The following is a 16,529-nucleotide window of genomic DNA, read 5'->3' as shown; positions in this document are numbered from 1 at the left end:
GAAGCATCTAAGAAAACAGGCAATGTATATTCGGGAGATAATTTATTACGTCTGGCGGCGGCGGCGTCCCGCTCTGAGAAAACCCGATAACCGCCAGTGAGTCTGAGCTGCCCTCACAACTTCTCCTTAGCCTCTAAGGCACGCCTGCCGAATTTCTTAGTCCAGGCTGCATCATAGTAGGCCAGTTCAACAGCGTGTTGGGGCAAGCTCCTCTTTCCGGGGTGAACGTTGGCCGCTGTGATGTTTCCACAGTCTGGCCTCTTCAAGTCGTTTCCAAAAACATCAACAGTCCAGAGCAGGACGCCATTCGTCCAGCCGAAGCCTTCAACAACCTCATATTCCCCTCCGCCTCCGACAACGTTGGTCGCGTTGTCGCCATACTTCTCAAACATGGTACCAACGTTCTCGGCGGACAGACCCTGTAATTGGGGGGTCTCGCTCGTGGAACCTCCTGTCGCATACCATGTGCAGAAGGTTGAGTCTAGATAACGTTGTCCGAGGCGAAGCGCAAGGTTTTGAACGTCGCGCCATGCGGGGTCTGATTCGCCAAAAGTGGCGGGCGTTTTGCGTAAGCCTTCCATGAGGATGTGCATCAGTGGTGGCCAGACATTCGGTTGATCCCACTGTTGTCCGGTCTTGAGGTTCGTGGCCGGGATGCCACCCTTCTTAATGTCCAGATACTTCTCCACGCGCTCGTATGCTTGCTTTACAAGATAAGGGTTATTCTTGAGATGAGCCGGTGCTGCTCCGGTCCAGAAGGGATAGAACTGAGCAACTGAAAAGACGACTTGCTGTCCTGACCCGGCTGTGTTTGTCTCGACGTTGCTGGCGTCATCGTCCTCGGGAATGTAAATGTTTTGAGCACCTGAAGTGACGTTGTAGTCAAAATAGCTGCACAAGGTCGAGTTCCACATCAGGTCGAACATTGCCTGGCTGCGTTTATCGGCCAGCTGAGTCCAAGCGGCTGCTCCAGTACTGTTGCCTGTTGAGTTCAGGAAAGCGGCAATGGTCATCTCATTCCAGTACAGGATGGCATTGAGCTCCACTGGCACGGTGTTAAGAATGTTCAAAGATCTCAGAGGGAAGTAAGAGTCCCTCGTCGCATCCTCGGGTCTAGCAATCCAGCGAGAACTGTAGTCCCAGCCACTCTCAGCGCCGGACGCCAAGTTGGCGTACACACGAGCCTTTTCGGTCTCGTTCAACGACCCCCCCACCTCTGGGTAGATAATACCGCTTGTTGAGTAATATGAGCTGTTTGAAGCGGTGGTGTAATCTTCTCGGTATGACTCGGGGCGAGGTTGCGTATTGGTCACCTTGTACCTGGAGACCCAATTGTCAGCCTCCGCCTTTGCTATTTGGTCAACAGAGCCGACTTACTGGTTCAGACGATGGGTATTCCCATTCTTTTCGACTTCAACAGTTCGGTTGGTAGTCCAGAAATCATGCTCTTTGATCAAAAGCGGAACTGCCCGGTCGAGAATGCTCCTGTCGTTGGTGTACTCCACGTAGAGACGCACCATCTGCGCCAGCAACGGCGGCTGTGAGCGATTCAAGTAGTAGATTCGCGCTCCATTAGGCACAAATCCGAACTTGTCCACAAAGTCGAGAAAGTTTTCAACGGTGTTCTTGGAGATTTCGGTGAAGGTACCGCCGGTCCGCAGTAGGCCCTCGACGATCCCTGTCAACGAATATTAGCAATGAGATCGTCTCAGAGGAATAGAATTTACTGAACAAAAGCTGTCCCAATAGTAAGGTTCACGGAATCGTCCCCCAGCGACGACAAATGTTCGGTTTACCGGTATGAAGCTGTTGGGAAACGAAGTGTTGCCGCCCGATCCTGCGTAGGTGCGAGTGAGATCCGGCCAAATGTCAATGACCTTTTTCGAGAACTCCTTGATCACAGTGTCGTTAATCTTTTCGAGAAACTTCGGATCCGTTTGCAATTGGTCCTTGGGGACTTCTTTAAGCTCGTTGCCTGCTTGGGCAAAGTTGGCGCGTAGGAAATTGTTGAGCTCGGTGTTGTTACTAAGTGGCTTCGACAGGTTATTGAAGGCAACCTGTATATCTTCCAAGGACTTGATGGCAGGCCTAACAAGGGACAAAAGTAAGACAAGAGTCTCGACTGGGCATGGACAATACGCATCCTAGGACACTTACATGTCTACAAACGTCTTTGAGTCGGAGAATGGCCTAGCCAACTCAATCTCCTTCAGAATTTCGCCATGGCAGTAGATCGGCGAGTCACATGGGGCAATGATAGAACCGTTTTCGTACAAAGCCTGAGCTGCTTGAGGTAAGACAGCTAGAGCTGTGAGGGCCAGTGCGATGGTGACCATGGCGTCCAATTGGGCTCTCAGGTAGAGCTATCCTTCAAACGACAATAAGCAGTGCGAGATGAGAGGATCAAGAAGTGTAGGGAAGCCCGGCGACTTTGGATGATGTGGCCCACGACGGGGTATAAATGGGGGGCCGCACTTCATACCATCCATGGCGAGTTATCAGATCAGCGCGGCTTCGCTTGGGGAGAGGGGAAGCTTGGACGGGTTCGTCGCTGCGAGGGATCGTCAGCAACCTAGAGTAGGGTAAGGCAAACCCGGAAGAGGGGGAGGGGAAGAGCAGCAGGGGTTGGATTCTGGGATATCAGACATTGCGATCAGACGATTACAGCTTAATTTCCTACAACCCACGAATTGTGTGGGCCGCTGAGGAGAAGGTTGACGTTGTGCGGCGCCGTTAGGCTTGGAAGTATGCTGGGCCCAAGTCAATTCCCACGCCGTCCAAGGCTTGGGAAGCGCGTCTTGGTTGGCGTCACGACAAACGACACGTTGGACGCCACAATACGCAACCTTACGAATTGAGACAAAGTACTGGCACACCGAGCCAGGGCTCAACGAAGCTGGCTGGCTGTTCAGTCGGTTCCACTTGCGGACAGACAGCTCTCCCCGCATGATCCAGCTTTCTTGGAGTTTCCGCGACACATACAGGTAGTAGAGCCGCTGTGAAGGCGTCATACGACCGATTGGCCGCCTGTTTCCTCCAACCTCTGAGATTGTTTCCCGGCTCTGGGGCAATGGGGAAACCCTGCTGGCCTACCTAGAAGTGTCTAGACGAGCTACTGCATGGCAAGGCATGCTAGGGTAAGGTTTGCATAGGTGTGGGTGACGGGCCTCGTATGTCATTCCGCTGGAGCCGTTTGATGTGACGTCAGCGAGGATTGGCAAGGAAACAAAAACGCAGAGAATTTTGGTTTATGTCCTGCGAGTTGGGCCTGTTTGGTGGGGTAATAGTCTCCTTGTTCGGCGCTTGCCAGACTATCCCATCATTGTTATTGGAGAGCCGAGCCGGCCCATGCGGAGAAGTTCGGCGCTCCCGGAGCTTTCCCCACACTCCCCCGGAAGTGGCCCCGTACTGATCGTAGATGCTGTCTCAAGCCTTTGCCTAGTCACGTATGTCAGCGGCGGTGAAAGCGTCATTGGTGTTTACTTGGCTCGCACTTTTCAGTGTCGCTTGGGATAGCACATTATTCTTGGTCCGGTTTTTGTGAGTTGCAAAATCTTTAGTGCAGACAGACAAGCCGTATTCAGAGACACGGCCAGATTCCGTGGCGATGCGTAGCTTGATTTTGAACGACACGCACGAGGCCCTGCGCGGTGATCTGCCGATGAGGCACCGTCGGCGTCTCCAACGGCGAGTATGCCTTGTGAACTCTCCGGTCGTCAGGATAGACGCGATGCCGGTATTATGGTGTGAAAGAAGCTCAACGCCCACTGCGTTTGATGATGCGAAACGAAAATTTCCAATTCATGAAGGTTAAAAGATCTCATTGGCTATCGTTATCATCGCTTGAAAGGATAACTTATATTCTGGTGACAGAAACGAGTACAATCCGAGTTGGTCGGCAATAATCTACATCTGCCATTTTTGTCATGCTACCATTAAAGTCAAAATCTCCAGGTTTCGGTTTGTTTTAAGGTACTTTTTATTTTGAGCAAGGATAAGGGGTCCGTTTTGTGCGGCTCTTCGAATTCCCACACGCACTCATGTAGATGGCGATCTTCTACCACACATATATAGTATAGCATAGCATGAAACAGACATCATATGCGTTAGGCCTTGAGTTATCATTCGAAGAGTTCGTATATGCGTCGAGTGCATGGTAGCATATTTGAAGAAACTGGCGCCAGTTCTGTGCTGACCTCTATGAGCTTTAATGACCAGTGTTCCTCAAAAGGGAAAATCTCTCGACCTGTTGAGGTTTAAACATCGCTTTAGCTTCAACACGCCAGGTTCAACAATACCTTTCTCTTTCCACGATGTCTATAGCCACGATACTCAGCATGCCGGAACGTAGGTTGCGTGACTGGTCTTGCGTCACCTTGAAATCCCTGGCACCTCACATCATCAACGACGGGCGACAGTCTTCAAGACAAAGGTCAATATTAGACCTTGAAACCCTGATTCTGGTGATCAAAGACCAGCCCAGAAGAAAATCAGCCTTAGAGACAAGCGCTTGTGCGTATCCATTAACAGATTTTCGAAACCGACAGCGGAAGACAGGTGGGGTTCCGATCAAAGTTCGTGTCAATTAGTAGTGTATTTAAGTTCCATTGTCATCTAAATTTTCCGCAAAAGTGAGAGGAACTGACCGACAAGATTATGGTATGCGCTTCTCGCATTTCGTGGCTACCTAAAGGCAAATCACCGCACCTGGTTGAAGATGATGTGAAACACATCCGGCTCTAGAGATAATGTGAATGATCCAGTGCTTCGAATCTTCACATATGTTTGATGAGGCCGTATGGTACCGCGTCTTGTATCGGCAAGTGCGACTTCATAGCACATCAATGAAACCCCACGTGTTAACGTAGCTTTTCCATCCCGTGATCCTCATGAAGGTTGCTGATGTAGTAGAAACTTCTGCTTCACTTGTGACTCATAGGGGATAGCACGTTCGGATTCTGTGCTTTCAGTCCTTTTCCTTTACACTGACACTCCTCTGCAATGGGGGGAAGGTAACGTCTGTTAATGACGACTCTGCTTCGTGTCATCCAATAATACGATCAGGCTTCTGCTCCTAGGATCATAACAATTTAGCTGGCCAAGCTTTTGTAGCGGAAAACAAGATCTTGATTGACATGTATGTTATACTAACGCCCCTAAAGAGAAAGACATGCAGAAAAAAACTGCACCTGTTATGTAAGGCGACGCCATGTTCAATAAGGGTCGTTTTGCGTAGGCCGTCAGCCAATCATGGAGGTCATCAGAAAGATGACTTCAGCAATGTTATAGGCTCGCTTCATTTTGGTAATGACTACCGAAGCGTTCGGATAACATCTCACCGGGGCTTGTAAATGTTTGTTGGCCCCTGACTCGGCTTTGCGCCCGAACTACCGCCCTCCAAGGCTCGTCGAAATACTTGCTCTAGCCGTGGAAGAACCTCATCTTCGTTCTGAGCGATCTGGTAGTGAACGACCAATCGGTTTCCAATCAGCTTCAAGCCCGCCTCCTTCCCAAATGCGACGAAAGCCTTGGCGCTGCATCCCGCAGCATCCAGGTCGAGCCAGCACATGTTGGTCTCGACAGGGTCAGTAAGCTTGCCACCCAAGCTGGTCCATAGTTTCTCAATCTTCTTTGCAGTCTTGTGAGATGACTGCAGAAGGCCGCCTTCACCGTTGGGTCCACTTCCGAATGTCTCGTCAACGGCGATTCTGGCAGGAGCCGCCACAACCCCAGACTGGCGAAGACCGCCTCCAATAGATTTGCGCACCCACCGAGAATGCTTGATGTGTGCTGCGCTGCCCACAATGATACTGCCGATCGGGGCACCAAGGCCCTTGGAGAAACACAAGCTAACGGTGTCAAAGAGCGAGCAGTACTCGGACAAACTACCGGCCCCTGCAGCAGCAGCCTCCCATAGTCTGGCGCCGTCGCAGTGAAGTTTGATGTCGTTTTTGCGCGCAAACTCGGCTATCCTCTTGACCTCGGCCAGGGGTGTGATCACGCCACCGAGAGTATTCTCTAAGCTGATAACTCTGGTAGGGCAAGTGTGGACATCATCATCGACATCGGCGTTGGCTTCAATGTCCTCCAATGTCAGATAGGCGCCGTTGTGTGGCACGATGGGCTTGACCATGGCACCGCTCAAGGAAGCAACCCTGGCAATGTCAGATTAGCAGGTGCCACAAACCACCATAGGTGAGAGCGATATACGAACCCGCCTGCCTCATACTTGATGATGTGAGCGCGGTGATCGCACAAGACACTATACGGAGGCTGCGTGAGGAGGCTCCGGAGGGCCAATTGGTTGCCCATTGTTCCCGATAGAACCAGCAGAGCAGCCTCCTTACCGGCAAGCTTGGCCACATGAGACTCGAGCTCAATCGTTGTGGGGTCTTCGGCAAAGACGTCATCCAACAAGCTGCAAGACTGGATCGCAGCAAGCATTGAGGCTGTTGGGGTAGTCATGGTGTCACCTTCATTATGGTTACTCGACGGCACTGCATTGAACAAGGGTAGATCGATCGGTCTTGGACTCACTTCGCAGGTCGAAACCGGCAGCACCAAGGTGGCCGATCCACGCGTTCTGTTTAAAGTTACCCCCATTGGCAGCATCACCGATAGCAGAAGGAGACATGGTCTCTGATGATCTATGAGGCGACGATGTGTGGAAGGAAAGCTTGACGCCCGGGAGTGTGCGTCGGTTGAAATCGTTGAAGACTGCCGACAGCCATTGCGGGGTCGGTCGACTACAACGTCGTAGCAGGAGCGCATGCAGGCCGAACGGAACTGTGGGTGCTTCGGTTAGTGTTCCGACCTGGCTCCGAGACGGGAATATCGGATATTCATGGTGTTGATTAGATTGAGTTACCGCGATATACGCCGGGGTTGGGGACGAGTTGCAGTCTATAACAAGGGGACTTTGGAAACTTGCTAGGTAATCTGAATCTTCTCATCTTGTATATCTGAACTGTATTACTTCGTTTCGACTACACAACTCCATGTGCAATTGCCTTCGGTCTCGGCATCAATGAGAGCAGAGAGACTGTGTCCAGGTTGTCGAGCTACAGGCAGTGGCGGCGGCTGCAGAAGGTGTTACCCGCCAGTCCAGATTCGCTGAGTCAACGGAATTACGGCGGTAACAAGGTCGTCAATGAGAAGTGAGTGTTACTTGCAAGGTTTGGGAGCTTAGCAGAGATGTTCCAATAGTAGTTGGGGTGTCTGCTCGCAATGGGGTGAAGAGAGGCGGAAATGTGAGAGACGACCGGAACCGACTCTCAACATCGCCTATCTTATCTCGGTCTCCATAGAGACTGACTCTGACTCAAGATTGGCCATTGCATTGGCATGTGGAGTCTTGGAGAAGCGGGCACGGCGGGGAACTCGTTCTCTCCAAAGGGTTCCGCGAATGATAAGGAGTCTCCAACATTCTAAGCTAAACTTCTAGCGGGTGATGGAGACTGTGCAGAATCGAAGCCAACTCGAACAGACTGATGAAGAACAACAACGTTTCAGACAGGTGCTTGAGTCACGGACCGCTCAATCGCTAGGAATGTGTCGGAGATGGCCCCTGAAGAATTGGCTTGGCGTAGCTTGAAACCACGGGGCGTGGGATAGTGGCTCAGACATACCAAGCAATGAAGGGCCCTTGGTCACCAAACGAGACAACTTGCATTCAACCAGGTACAGAACTCCTTACCACGATACTCGGCTTGAAGAGGGGCAGGGCATCATGGGCGGGCTTTTCTGGGGCCTCATGGTCCATTGGGGGGCAAAATTCTCTCTGCTTGAAGTGATTCCATGGAAACAATCGAGGGCGGGCATGCTCTTGAAAACACGCGTTCACTGTCCAGCAGGCAGCCGTCAAAACCCATATCCACAAAGTGGAATTCCACCGACGATGGATGCCGCCTCGTAACCAACATGAATACGACTTGCTGCGCTCTTTACTACTTTGGTGCAGGGGCATGCATTACTCAGCGCCACCCGCAGACCACAAGCTGGTTGTCTTTACAAAGTTCATTTTGCGATGATCCCCTAGATGGATCGTCTCGGGAGGATGCTAGCATGCTGACTGACTCCGGCTTGGCCGTAGCATCAGCCCAGCAATTCCCGTATCGCGTTCGAGCGTCTCGGGAGCCGCTTTGGAGTAACGCGGAGGGATCCGCTAATAACGCCCAGCCAAAGCTTCTTCCTGTTAAGACCCTGCAGGTAGCAGCGAATGGCAGCTCCTTAGCTCGACTTGGCGGTGCCAAGCCCCGTCTCTCCTGTTGAGACTACCGTCTCACTTTCTTCCGTGTCATTTCTTTGATGGGCGGCCGAAGGAGCATCAGTCGCCCTGGTGGATTATGATATCGCAACGGTTCCCCTAGCTCGCAACCGGAAGTCGGCCTTTGGGCCGCTAAGCTGGAGCTTCTCGTCTGACCCCTTGCGACCAGACCGTGGCCCCCAGCGATTTCAAACAGAAAGCAAGAGCAAGTGCGAACAGCCCCTTGGGAGTTGGGGGTCAGGCTCCTCGAGCCTGTGGGACGCCCGAGGCATGGCATTGTACAGTTGTTTACCATTCTCGAAACGCACCTGGACACCGGACGACACAAACACAACGGCGGTCTGGGGGAGTTGCTGCCACCGGCGCGCAGGCGGAGAATCACGCCTTGAGCTGAGGCGGCCTGGGCCATCCATCATGTGTCCGCCTGCCGCGGCAGGAATGTTGGATTTGGCCGATCTGATTTTGACTTGGTCCAGGGGGGCTCCCTTGGTTTGTCTGAAGCGCCGCCATCATGCTAACTATGCTCGTCTTGCCTCCTTCAATAGCACACACAGCAACGCAAGCCATGGCAAAGCTTACCCCCAATGGGCCACCCGGCCGAGGTGTTTCTCCCCTTCTCTCTGCCCCTTTTCAGACGCACTTCTCTTGCCTTCCCTCGCATTGTCTCTCTCTGTACCTTTTCTGCGTGCCCGGATACAGTTCATGCGAAGCCGCCCGCTATTTCTATCTAGCAGGTAGCACGGCGCTCGAGCCTGTCCGAGCCTTGACACAGACATTCACATCAAATGGTTACATACCTTACCTACTTATACTTGGAACCCGCACCTTTCAGTCTTGGTGTGCCACATCTGACCTCCTCTACCGACGAACGACCCGCTGTCCGGATGCTCCCCCCAAGGAAAGAGTAACCTAGCGCCTTTTAACTCTCGCCTCCTTCCCATCGCACCGGGCTGTCCTCAAACCTTCCTCACGGGTTTGGTAACCGACTAAATACTTGCCACCCCTCAGGTGATTTCAACTCTCGGCTTTTTCAGTAATGACCTAGAAGCTTCATACCTGTCAGCCCCATTCCCTTTCTTAGGGACCGGTGTCGTGTCGACGGGATAATCGATCTTCTCAGTTTGGCAACGGCACTTCGACCAGCTTGTTCCATACGGTTCTCGCATACGGACTTGTCTCTTCTTCATCCGGTACGATGGTTTTGCAGTGGCACGTTGGGTCATCAGTCCTGCTGAAAGCCGGGCTGGTAATATGTGTATGTCTCATTCTATACATTAGCCAACACCCCGCCCTCGACAGGTTCGACCACCGAATCTCGGGTCTCGATTTGTCCATGAAACTTCCCAAAGCCGGGTTGAACTTTGGCAACAAGAGCGATCACCATGGCTTCTACTCCTCGGAGGCTGCTAGCCAATTCTGCAAACATCACGGATACCCCGTCTTCACGCCCCAGACGGAGTCCGGTCAGCGAAAAGTTTACGATCTTTTCATGGTGAACACGGAGCTCGACTGGATGGAGATTCGTCTCAACGCCACATACAACTACGTCGATTACTTCGTCATCGTCGAGTCCCCCAAGACTTTCACCGGGAAGCCCAAGCCACTCACCATCAAGGAAAACTGGGAGCGGTTCAAGCCATACCATGACAAGCTCATCTACCACGAGCTCGAGTTTCCGCCAACCTTCAACCCGAGTAGGTCGTGGGACTACGAGGACCTGCAACGGAACGCCATGTACACCCAAGTCTTCCCCAAGCTCGTCGGCAAGCAAAAAGCGGCATACGGGGACGTCATCCTCGTAGCGGACGTTGATGAGATTGCACGGCCCGAAACGCTGTTGGTGCTGCGAACATGCCAATTTCCCCGCCGCCTCACCCTGCGTAGCCGGTTTTACTACTACAGCTTCCAGTTTCTCCACACGGGACCCGAGTGGGAACACCCACAAGCGACCTTCTACCAGGGCTCGCGCACGCTCCTGCCGGCGAACCTTCGGATGGGTGACGGCGGGTTCAAGCCACTCTACGAGCTCGAGAAGTCGGACCTCGGGAACGCGTGCTGGCACTGCTCGAGCTGCTTCGCGACGGTCGACGAGTTCCTCACCAAGATGGCGTCTTTCTCGCACGAGTGGATGAACGGCGAGAGGTTCCGCGACAGGGACCGGATCGCCGAGGCCATCCGGAGTGGAAAGGACCTGTGGGGCCGCGACGTCGACCAGTTCGTGCGGCTGGAGAATAACACGGACATGCCAAGCATCTTGCTCGAGCAACCAGAGAGGTTTGGCTATATGGTGAATCGGGATGGACCCTCGGCCGGGTTTACCGACTATCCATGATTGATAGGGTCCTCTTTTTGTTTTGGTCTTGCAGTTTGCCCTAACGGGGTCCTACGTTTAGCTGGCGGTATCGGGCTTTGGGAAAAAGTTAGAAGAGTACTGAGCGCCATTCAGGTTCGCAAGCAAGGAGTTGGTGGTTGGGCATGGCATTGTGATTATTGATTATGGGTGCGGGAGAACGAGAGAAAACCAAAGAGTCGCTTGCAGATAATCAGATATTCTAATACAAGCATCCCGGAACATGCCATGTTGGCAGGGTTGAAATGACACGCATACCAGCCGGGCAAGTGTGTGTTTGTTGTGTGTCCAATTCTTTGGCGTCAAATGGACGAAGTTGAAGGATCAGCCGGTTTCCCATACGTACAATCTTCTCCTCAACCCCTCCAGCTCTGTCCCAGCCAAGCAGTGTGGGGTTCGGCGAGTGGAAGAGCAGCTGTCCATGGGGTTGGCAGCTCGCGTTGTGGTGGTTAGCGTCCCGAACGACACCAGGCCATCCCTGACAATTCATCGTGGCATCGCGCTTTCGAACGGGGACAGTAGTCCATCTCCATACAAACAGACCCTACCTCCTTTTTTTTTTTTTTTTGGCTTTCTTTCGTTCCTTCTTCTGCCTCTCTGTTTTGTTTTCCTCGCTACATCTCCCCCTTCTTCAACATCTTCCCGCACCACCTTTTAACTCGACAGTGCGCATCTTCCAGACAACTTTTCTCCGAGACACGGGACACAAGACCAAGAAACAGACAACGCATACACACACACGCGCGCGCCCACGCCCACACATACACACCCCACAGACGCCCCCTCCTCCTCCATCCCACCATGGGGCCCTGCAGGAGCATGTGTGCGTGAAAAAGAGTCGGTTGGCGAACCAATGACGGTGCGCCAGCAGCACTTCCCTTGGGGGGGACCTGGGGACCTGGAGACCTGGAAACCGGTGCATTGATGCGCGATGCGCTGGCACTTCTCTTTTTTTTCTCTTCCCCTTCTTTCCTTTCCTTTCGCAGTTGACTTCCCTGCCCTCGTCTGTGCTCTGCGCTGCGCGCGGCATGCTAGGTAGCTCCAGAAAGGAATGGACAAGAAAAAGGGAATAGAGGACGATGAAGCAGGAACATATCTTCCCCTTCAGCCCCCCTCCTCCCCCTACTTCTCTACGAGGAATCTCGTCTTGTCCCACCTTTCTATTTCTTCCCGACCCCCTCTGGGAAACTTGACCTCTCAAACTCCGCCGTCTCGTTCGACGTGCTACACTCACGTCTCACCCAGGTCCTCACTATCATCAGGATCACCCCTCGCCACTTCAGCTCAGCGCATCCTGCCATGCCTCAGGAGGATCCGTCGCACTTGTCGTTGTATCGCAGCAGAGCCGTCTTGACTTCTGCCGTAATCCGTTCCACGGCAACCCGGTTCACGCAAATGATCAAGCGATCGTACATCAGTCATGATATTCATTCGTCTACTTTCGTAGCATCGTTATGACCACTCACCCGATCCTCCGCTCCGCTCGCTTCTTTCTACTGTGTACTACCGTAACACCAGCGCGTTTCAGTAATTCCTGGCTATGGAGCCCTCCTCAAACTGGGGGAAGAAAAAGAGGAAAAAGAAAAAAACCACCACCTGGCCGGCAAAAACCCTCAACCAAAAGGCAAGCGCCTTGCTCCCATGTCATATCTTCTGACTTCCAAAGAACCGCTCGAGACAGCCCCGCCCATGTGTGCGATGTGGTGAAAATGTAATGGGGCCAAGCAGGCTCACAGGCTCTACTGATGCTGTCGCAGACCGACCAACGCCGAATATTTCGCAAATTGTAGGACAAAGTTGAATATAACACCTCCTCGGCACCAAGCCTCACGCGCGCAGTATGCTTCATGGCCTCGCCTCGAACCACGACCTCGCCCACTTTGAACATCCCCCGTCGGATGACAAGCAAAAGATGGTGCACGGCTGGCGAAGTAAAGGTCGACATGCCGCGGATCGAGGCTCCCGACACACGACGGCGACACACCTCATCTATTCGCCCACTTCATGAGCCACTGGAGGACAGCGTCCAAGTTCGTCTCCTCCTTAGCGCTGATGCCGTAGCAACAGACCTCGCGGTGGCCTATGGACTTGAGGTCAAGCGCATCAATCAGCTCATCGACCGACAGCTTCTGCGGAAGATCCGACTTGTTTCCCAATACGAGAAGCGGGATTTCTCTTAACGAAGCTTGGCCCATGAGTGCATGAAGTTCTTCGCGGGCCTGCTGCAACAAATCCACATCGGCAATGTCGACGATGAAGACGATGGCGTTTACGCCACGGCAGTATCTCTCCCACATCGTCCGAAACCGGGGCTGGCCGCCAATATCCCAACACTTCAGTGTTACGTGTCCTCGTTGCACCCGCTTCATGTTGAATCCGACCGTCGGGATCGAGCTACACGAGATCTCAGTTAGCCGAAGATGCCGCTAGCCGGAACCAAAAACACCAAAGACCGCGCGCTCATCGCTTTTGGGGCATCAAGAAGGGGAAGCGTCGCTTACTCGATCGTGAACTCGCCGCCCTGGAAACAACAAAGTTAGCTTGTGGCCCGCTCCGGTACGGCTGGGAAAGGCATGACTCGCCAGGGGAGTTGACTTACTGCGAGGACTCGGAGTAAAGATGTCTTGCCCGCATTCTGCAAACCGATCATCGTTACATCCATCTCGGTCGCCCTGTCGTCGCAAATCAGTACAGGTCCGGATCATCACCATGACTGAGGGGCAGGGTGGGCGCGACGGCAGCGGGGTAGGGTCAGAGCGTGCGGGCCGTCGAGTCGCTGGGAAACTCCCCGCTGTCCATCGCCGCGAACACAGTGCACTCACCAAAACGTCCTCAACAACCAGTCATACACCTTCCGGAATAGCCCCGCCATGGCTGGGGATGATGAGCGCGAACGCGATGGCAATGCGCTAGTATGTGTAGGGGAGAGGTAGGCTTTCGTAGGCGGGCAGCAAATGGGCAAAGTCGTCGACGATTGCTGGTGTTTGATCCAGGTACGGCGCAACGGTGGGATGTGTCGCGCAACGAGGGAAGCTGGTGGTTGGCGGTGGCGGCGGCTACGGCACCGTGATTGTCTCGTTCGAGAAGGACGGCGAGACGGTGAGAGAGAATACCGGGTGTGGGGTCGGGGTCCTGGGTCGGGAGCTTAAGTATTCAGTGCGCTTAGACGTATCTCGAGATTAGGAATAAAAATGTCTCGTATAACCCGTGGTAACCGACCAAATATCGCAAGTCAAGTCTCGCGAGCATGGGCGAGTGATGAGCGCAGTATGTAGGCTTTGTGCGATGATGGGGGCGGGAAAAGGTGTAGAGAGTCGCTCCTTCTCGTTAGCGGGTGATGACAAGCAAGCAAGCAGCGGTGCAGGTGCAGGTGCAGGTGGGCGGGAATCAGAAGGGAAGAGAAAGCCCGGGTGACGCTTGACCTGGTCTGGTCTGGTCTGGTCTGGTCTGTCCTGTCCTGTCCTCGGGGGCGGAGGAGGCACAGGTGAGGTCCCACCCAGCAAAGACGGGATGGGGTTGTGGGTGCAAGGTACTGGAGTACCCTGGTCTGGCTCCGGCTTAAGGTGATTGCTCGGGGCACAAGCTGTAAAATGAACCGTGCTGAACCTTGGAGCAGGTAGGGAAAGCTGCCGGATTTAGAGGGATGGCGATTCTTGATAACCGCGTTGACAGGGTCTGCAGCGGTTAGAAGTCGAGTGCCAGGATTTCATTCGTTTGCTTGTACCGGGTTGATGTGGATCTGGCAACGGTAGACGCGAAGAAGGGGCTGAGAAAGGAACGGATCGTACATATATATCGACCGGGTGTATGTAGGTTCGGGTAGGTACCTTACGTGCGCATGGGAGTAGTGCACCGACGACAACAGCGGCGGCAGCAGGAGCAGGGATGCAATGCGAACGCGGCAACGAGAATAGAAAAGTCGACAAGGACCAGCGTTGAAGGTAGGGGGGTTTCAACCACCGACGCTCGTTTTTGCCCGTGATGAAGCTCCTGGCAAAAACGGTCAATGCTCCTCCGATGCTGTGGGCACAAGCACAAGCCGAAATCACCGGAGATGCTTCAAGGTGCCAAGACTGGATGAGCAGGATGCCACCGATGTCTGTATGTACTCAACACGTTGCTTGTGGTTGGATGGGATGAAAAGACGGGCAGTATGGACACGGTGCGATGCCCAGGTGTCAGGGCAGTCCAACGCGATTCCCAGATGGGTTCTCACCAACCGGTGTTGGTGAGCCGAGGCGCTGTGTTTCGGACGGCGTGGTAACCAAGGCAAAGCTGGAGATGAGAGGAGATGCAATGGCCTGCTCTTTACCAAGCTATTAAGCCCCAGGGTAAGGTGAACAGGGTATTTCAGGTGGCCGCAGGTGGACGGATGTCTCCAAATGGAGACAGATTGTTGAGAAAGGAAGGAGGAGGAGAATGAGGGCGCGTGATGGCAAAGGCGTCGCAGGCGGCACAAGTCCAGATCTGTCACTCCCGTCCAAGAGCTGCGTGCGGACCGAGGCGAGACAGCGCAATCGATGAAGGGGGCCAAAGGCCGTCACGGGCGGACGGCGGACAGCGTTCGGCGTCTAACGACGTTGTGACTGTGATGAGAAGTGCGGTTGTTTGCGAATAGTGGGCGGCTCGCCGACGACGGCGTTTGTTGGTGATTTTTTTGATTTTTTTTTGGAAACGTAGAATGTCCAAGTCCGAGAAACCAAGCAAGGCGGGTCCAGACGTTGCTCAAGGAAATGCGGCCGGGACAAACGAAATGAGACCCAGGCTTTGATGGAAAGGGCAGAACGCCGAGTATTTAGCAGAGACGACAGCTGGTCGGGTAAGGCAGGCTGAGGGCCCAAGCAGTCAAGGTGTGGTGTCCAGAGTGTAGGTGTGTCTGTTGGGTCCCTTAGGTGAGAGAGAGATAGTCAAGCAGTGACGAGGGCCAGTCAGCCAAGGCACCGAAGGGCAGTTTGGGTTCCTCGAGGGAAGATTACTCCAGGGTTGATAGATGCCTTGAACCAAAGGAGGGAAACTGGTCAAGTAAGCTCGGGTAAAGTAAGCGGAACCAGGAGGTCGAGCAGATCAGGGCACATCAAAATGTCAAAGGTCGGAAGGCAGAGGCAACAGCATGTGTTGTGCTTCAAGCGGGCAGGACCCTGTCAAACCCCACCTCCCTTCCTCCTCCTCCCCCCGCGGTTGAGCTGAATGTACTATGTACTATCTGTACTTACTTCCTGGATATGTGGATACACAATACAGGCCTCAAGTACCTATGCATGAGCAGCATCAGAGCATCAAGGGTGAAGTCGAACGCGCCTCAGTCCTAGGCTTGGCTTGTTAGGCCCCGGCCAGTGCAGGTTGGGCTGCAAGTCGCCAGTTGCTCGCTGTAAATTCTGCTAATCAGGAGTCGCGGTTGGCTCATGGTGCAAGCTAGGTTCGATTTCTAGTGTTGCAAGTCGCGTCTTTGGGAGACCTCCCGGTAGATTGATGATGGGGGAGGGTCTCATTCGACACTCGCATTGGCGAGAATGAGAGGCCGCGGGGAGAAATGACGGCCACTAACGCAGACGCAACATGACCACTTCATGCATGAAGACCTTACATTGCCTTAATTACATACATTCACACGTACAAACCTACCTCGAGGCTAGTGCCTCTAGACCTCACTTCGTAGACGTACCTACCGAGGGTCGCTATGTCCATTTCCCTTGGGGCCTGGCCACTGTCGGACTTTGGTGGCAATGCTGGCCCATATTCGAAGCGGACTCGACGTAACTAAACAGTCGAGTCCAACGAGGCCGCGGCCTCTACGTTACGGATTGTCCCTTCTCAATGATGGGACGGATCACTAGAGTCCTATACCTTTTCCCCGACGATGGACAGCTGCTGCGAATCGACATATCGAGTTCCGCTGTCCATTCCCAGCTGTAA

General features: G+C 53.5%; 4 protein-coding genes across 4 annotated transcripts; 1 reads left to right on the top strand and 3 right to left on the bottom strand.

Moving 5' to 3' along the window:
* Positions 1 to 113: 113 nt before the first annotated feature.
* ColSpa_08550 (trehalose phosphorylase) lies at positions 114 to 2,336 on the bottom strand (the record flags this gene model as incomplete). The annotated part of the gene is made up of 4 exons (XM_049274762.1): positions 114 to 1,320; positions 1,378 to 1,678; positions 1,760 to 2,088; positions 2,158 to 2,336. The coding sequence occupies 4 exons, from the start codon at positions 2,334 to 2,336 to the stop codon at positions 114 to 116; spliced, it is 2,016 nt and encodes a 671-aa protein (XP_049130719.1).
* A 2,999-nt stretch (positions 2,337 to 5,335) lies between these two features.
* On the bottom strand, positions 5,336 to 6,634 carry ColSpa_08549 (aldolase vrtJ; the record flags this gene model as incomplete). The annotated part of the gene is made up of 3 exons (XM_049274761.1): positions 5,336 to 6,155; positions 6,215 to 6,497; positions 6,538 to 6,634. The coding sequence occupies 3 exons, from the start codon at positions 6,632 to 6,634 to the stop codon at positions 5,336 to 5,338; spliced, it is 1,200 nt and encodes a 399-aa protein (XP_049130718.1).
* Positions 6,635 to 9,461: 2,827 nt separating this feature from the next.
* ColSpa_08548 (beta-1,4-mannosyl-glycoprotein 4-beta-N-acetylglucosaminyltransferase) lies at positions 9,462 to 10,598 on the top strand (the record flags this gene model as incomplete). Its single annotated transcript, XM_049274760.1, has 1 exon — positions 9,462 to 10,598. The coding sequence occupies one exon, from the start codon at positions 9,462 to 9,464 to the stop codon at positions 10,596 to 10,598; it is 1,137 nt and encodes a 378-aa protein (XP_049130717.1).
* A 2,003-nt stretch (positions 10,599 to 12,601) lies between these two features.
* Positions 12,602 to 12,985, bottom strand: ColSpa_08547 (ADP-ribosylation factor-like protein 8; the record flags this gene model as incomplete). Its single annotated transcript, XM_049274759.1, has 1 exon — positions 12,602 to 12,985. One exon carries the CDS (start codon positions 12,983 to 12,985, stop codon positions 12,602 to 12,604), a length of 384 nt encoding a protein of 127 aa, XP_049130716.1.
* Positions 12,986 to 16,529: the final 3,544 nt, after the last annotated feature.

Source organism: Colletotrichum spaethianum, assembly GCF_022836535.1.
Source record: "Colletotrichum spaethianum MAFF 239500 DNA, contig23, whole genome shotgun sequence".
Taxonomy (NCBI): Eukaryota; Fungi; Ascomycota; class Sordariomycetes; order Glomerellales; family Glomerellaceae; genus Colletotrichum; species Colletotrichum spaethianum.
Note: the sequence above shows the minus strand (reverse complement) of the source record. Positions and strands in the feature narration are given on the sequence as shown.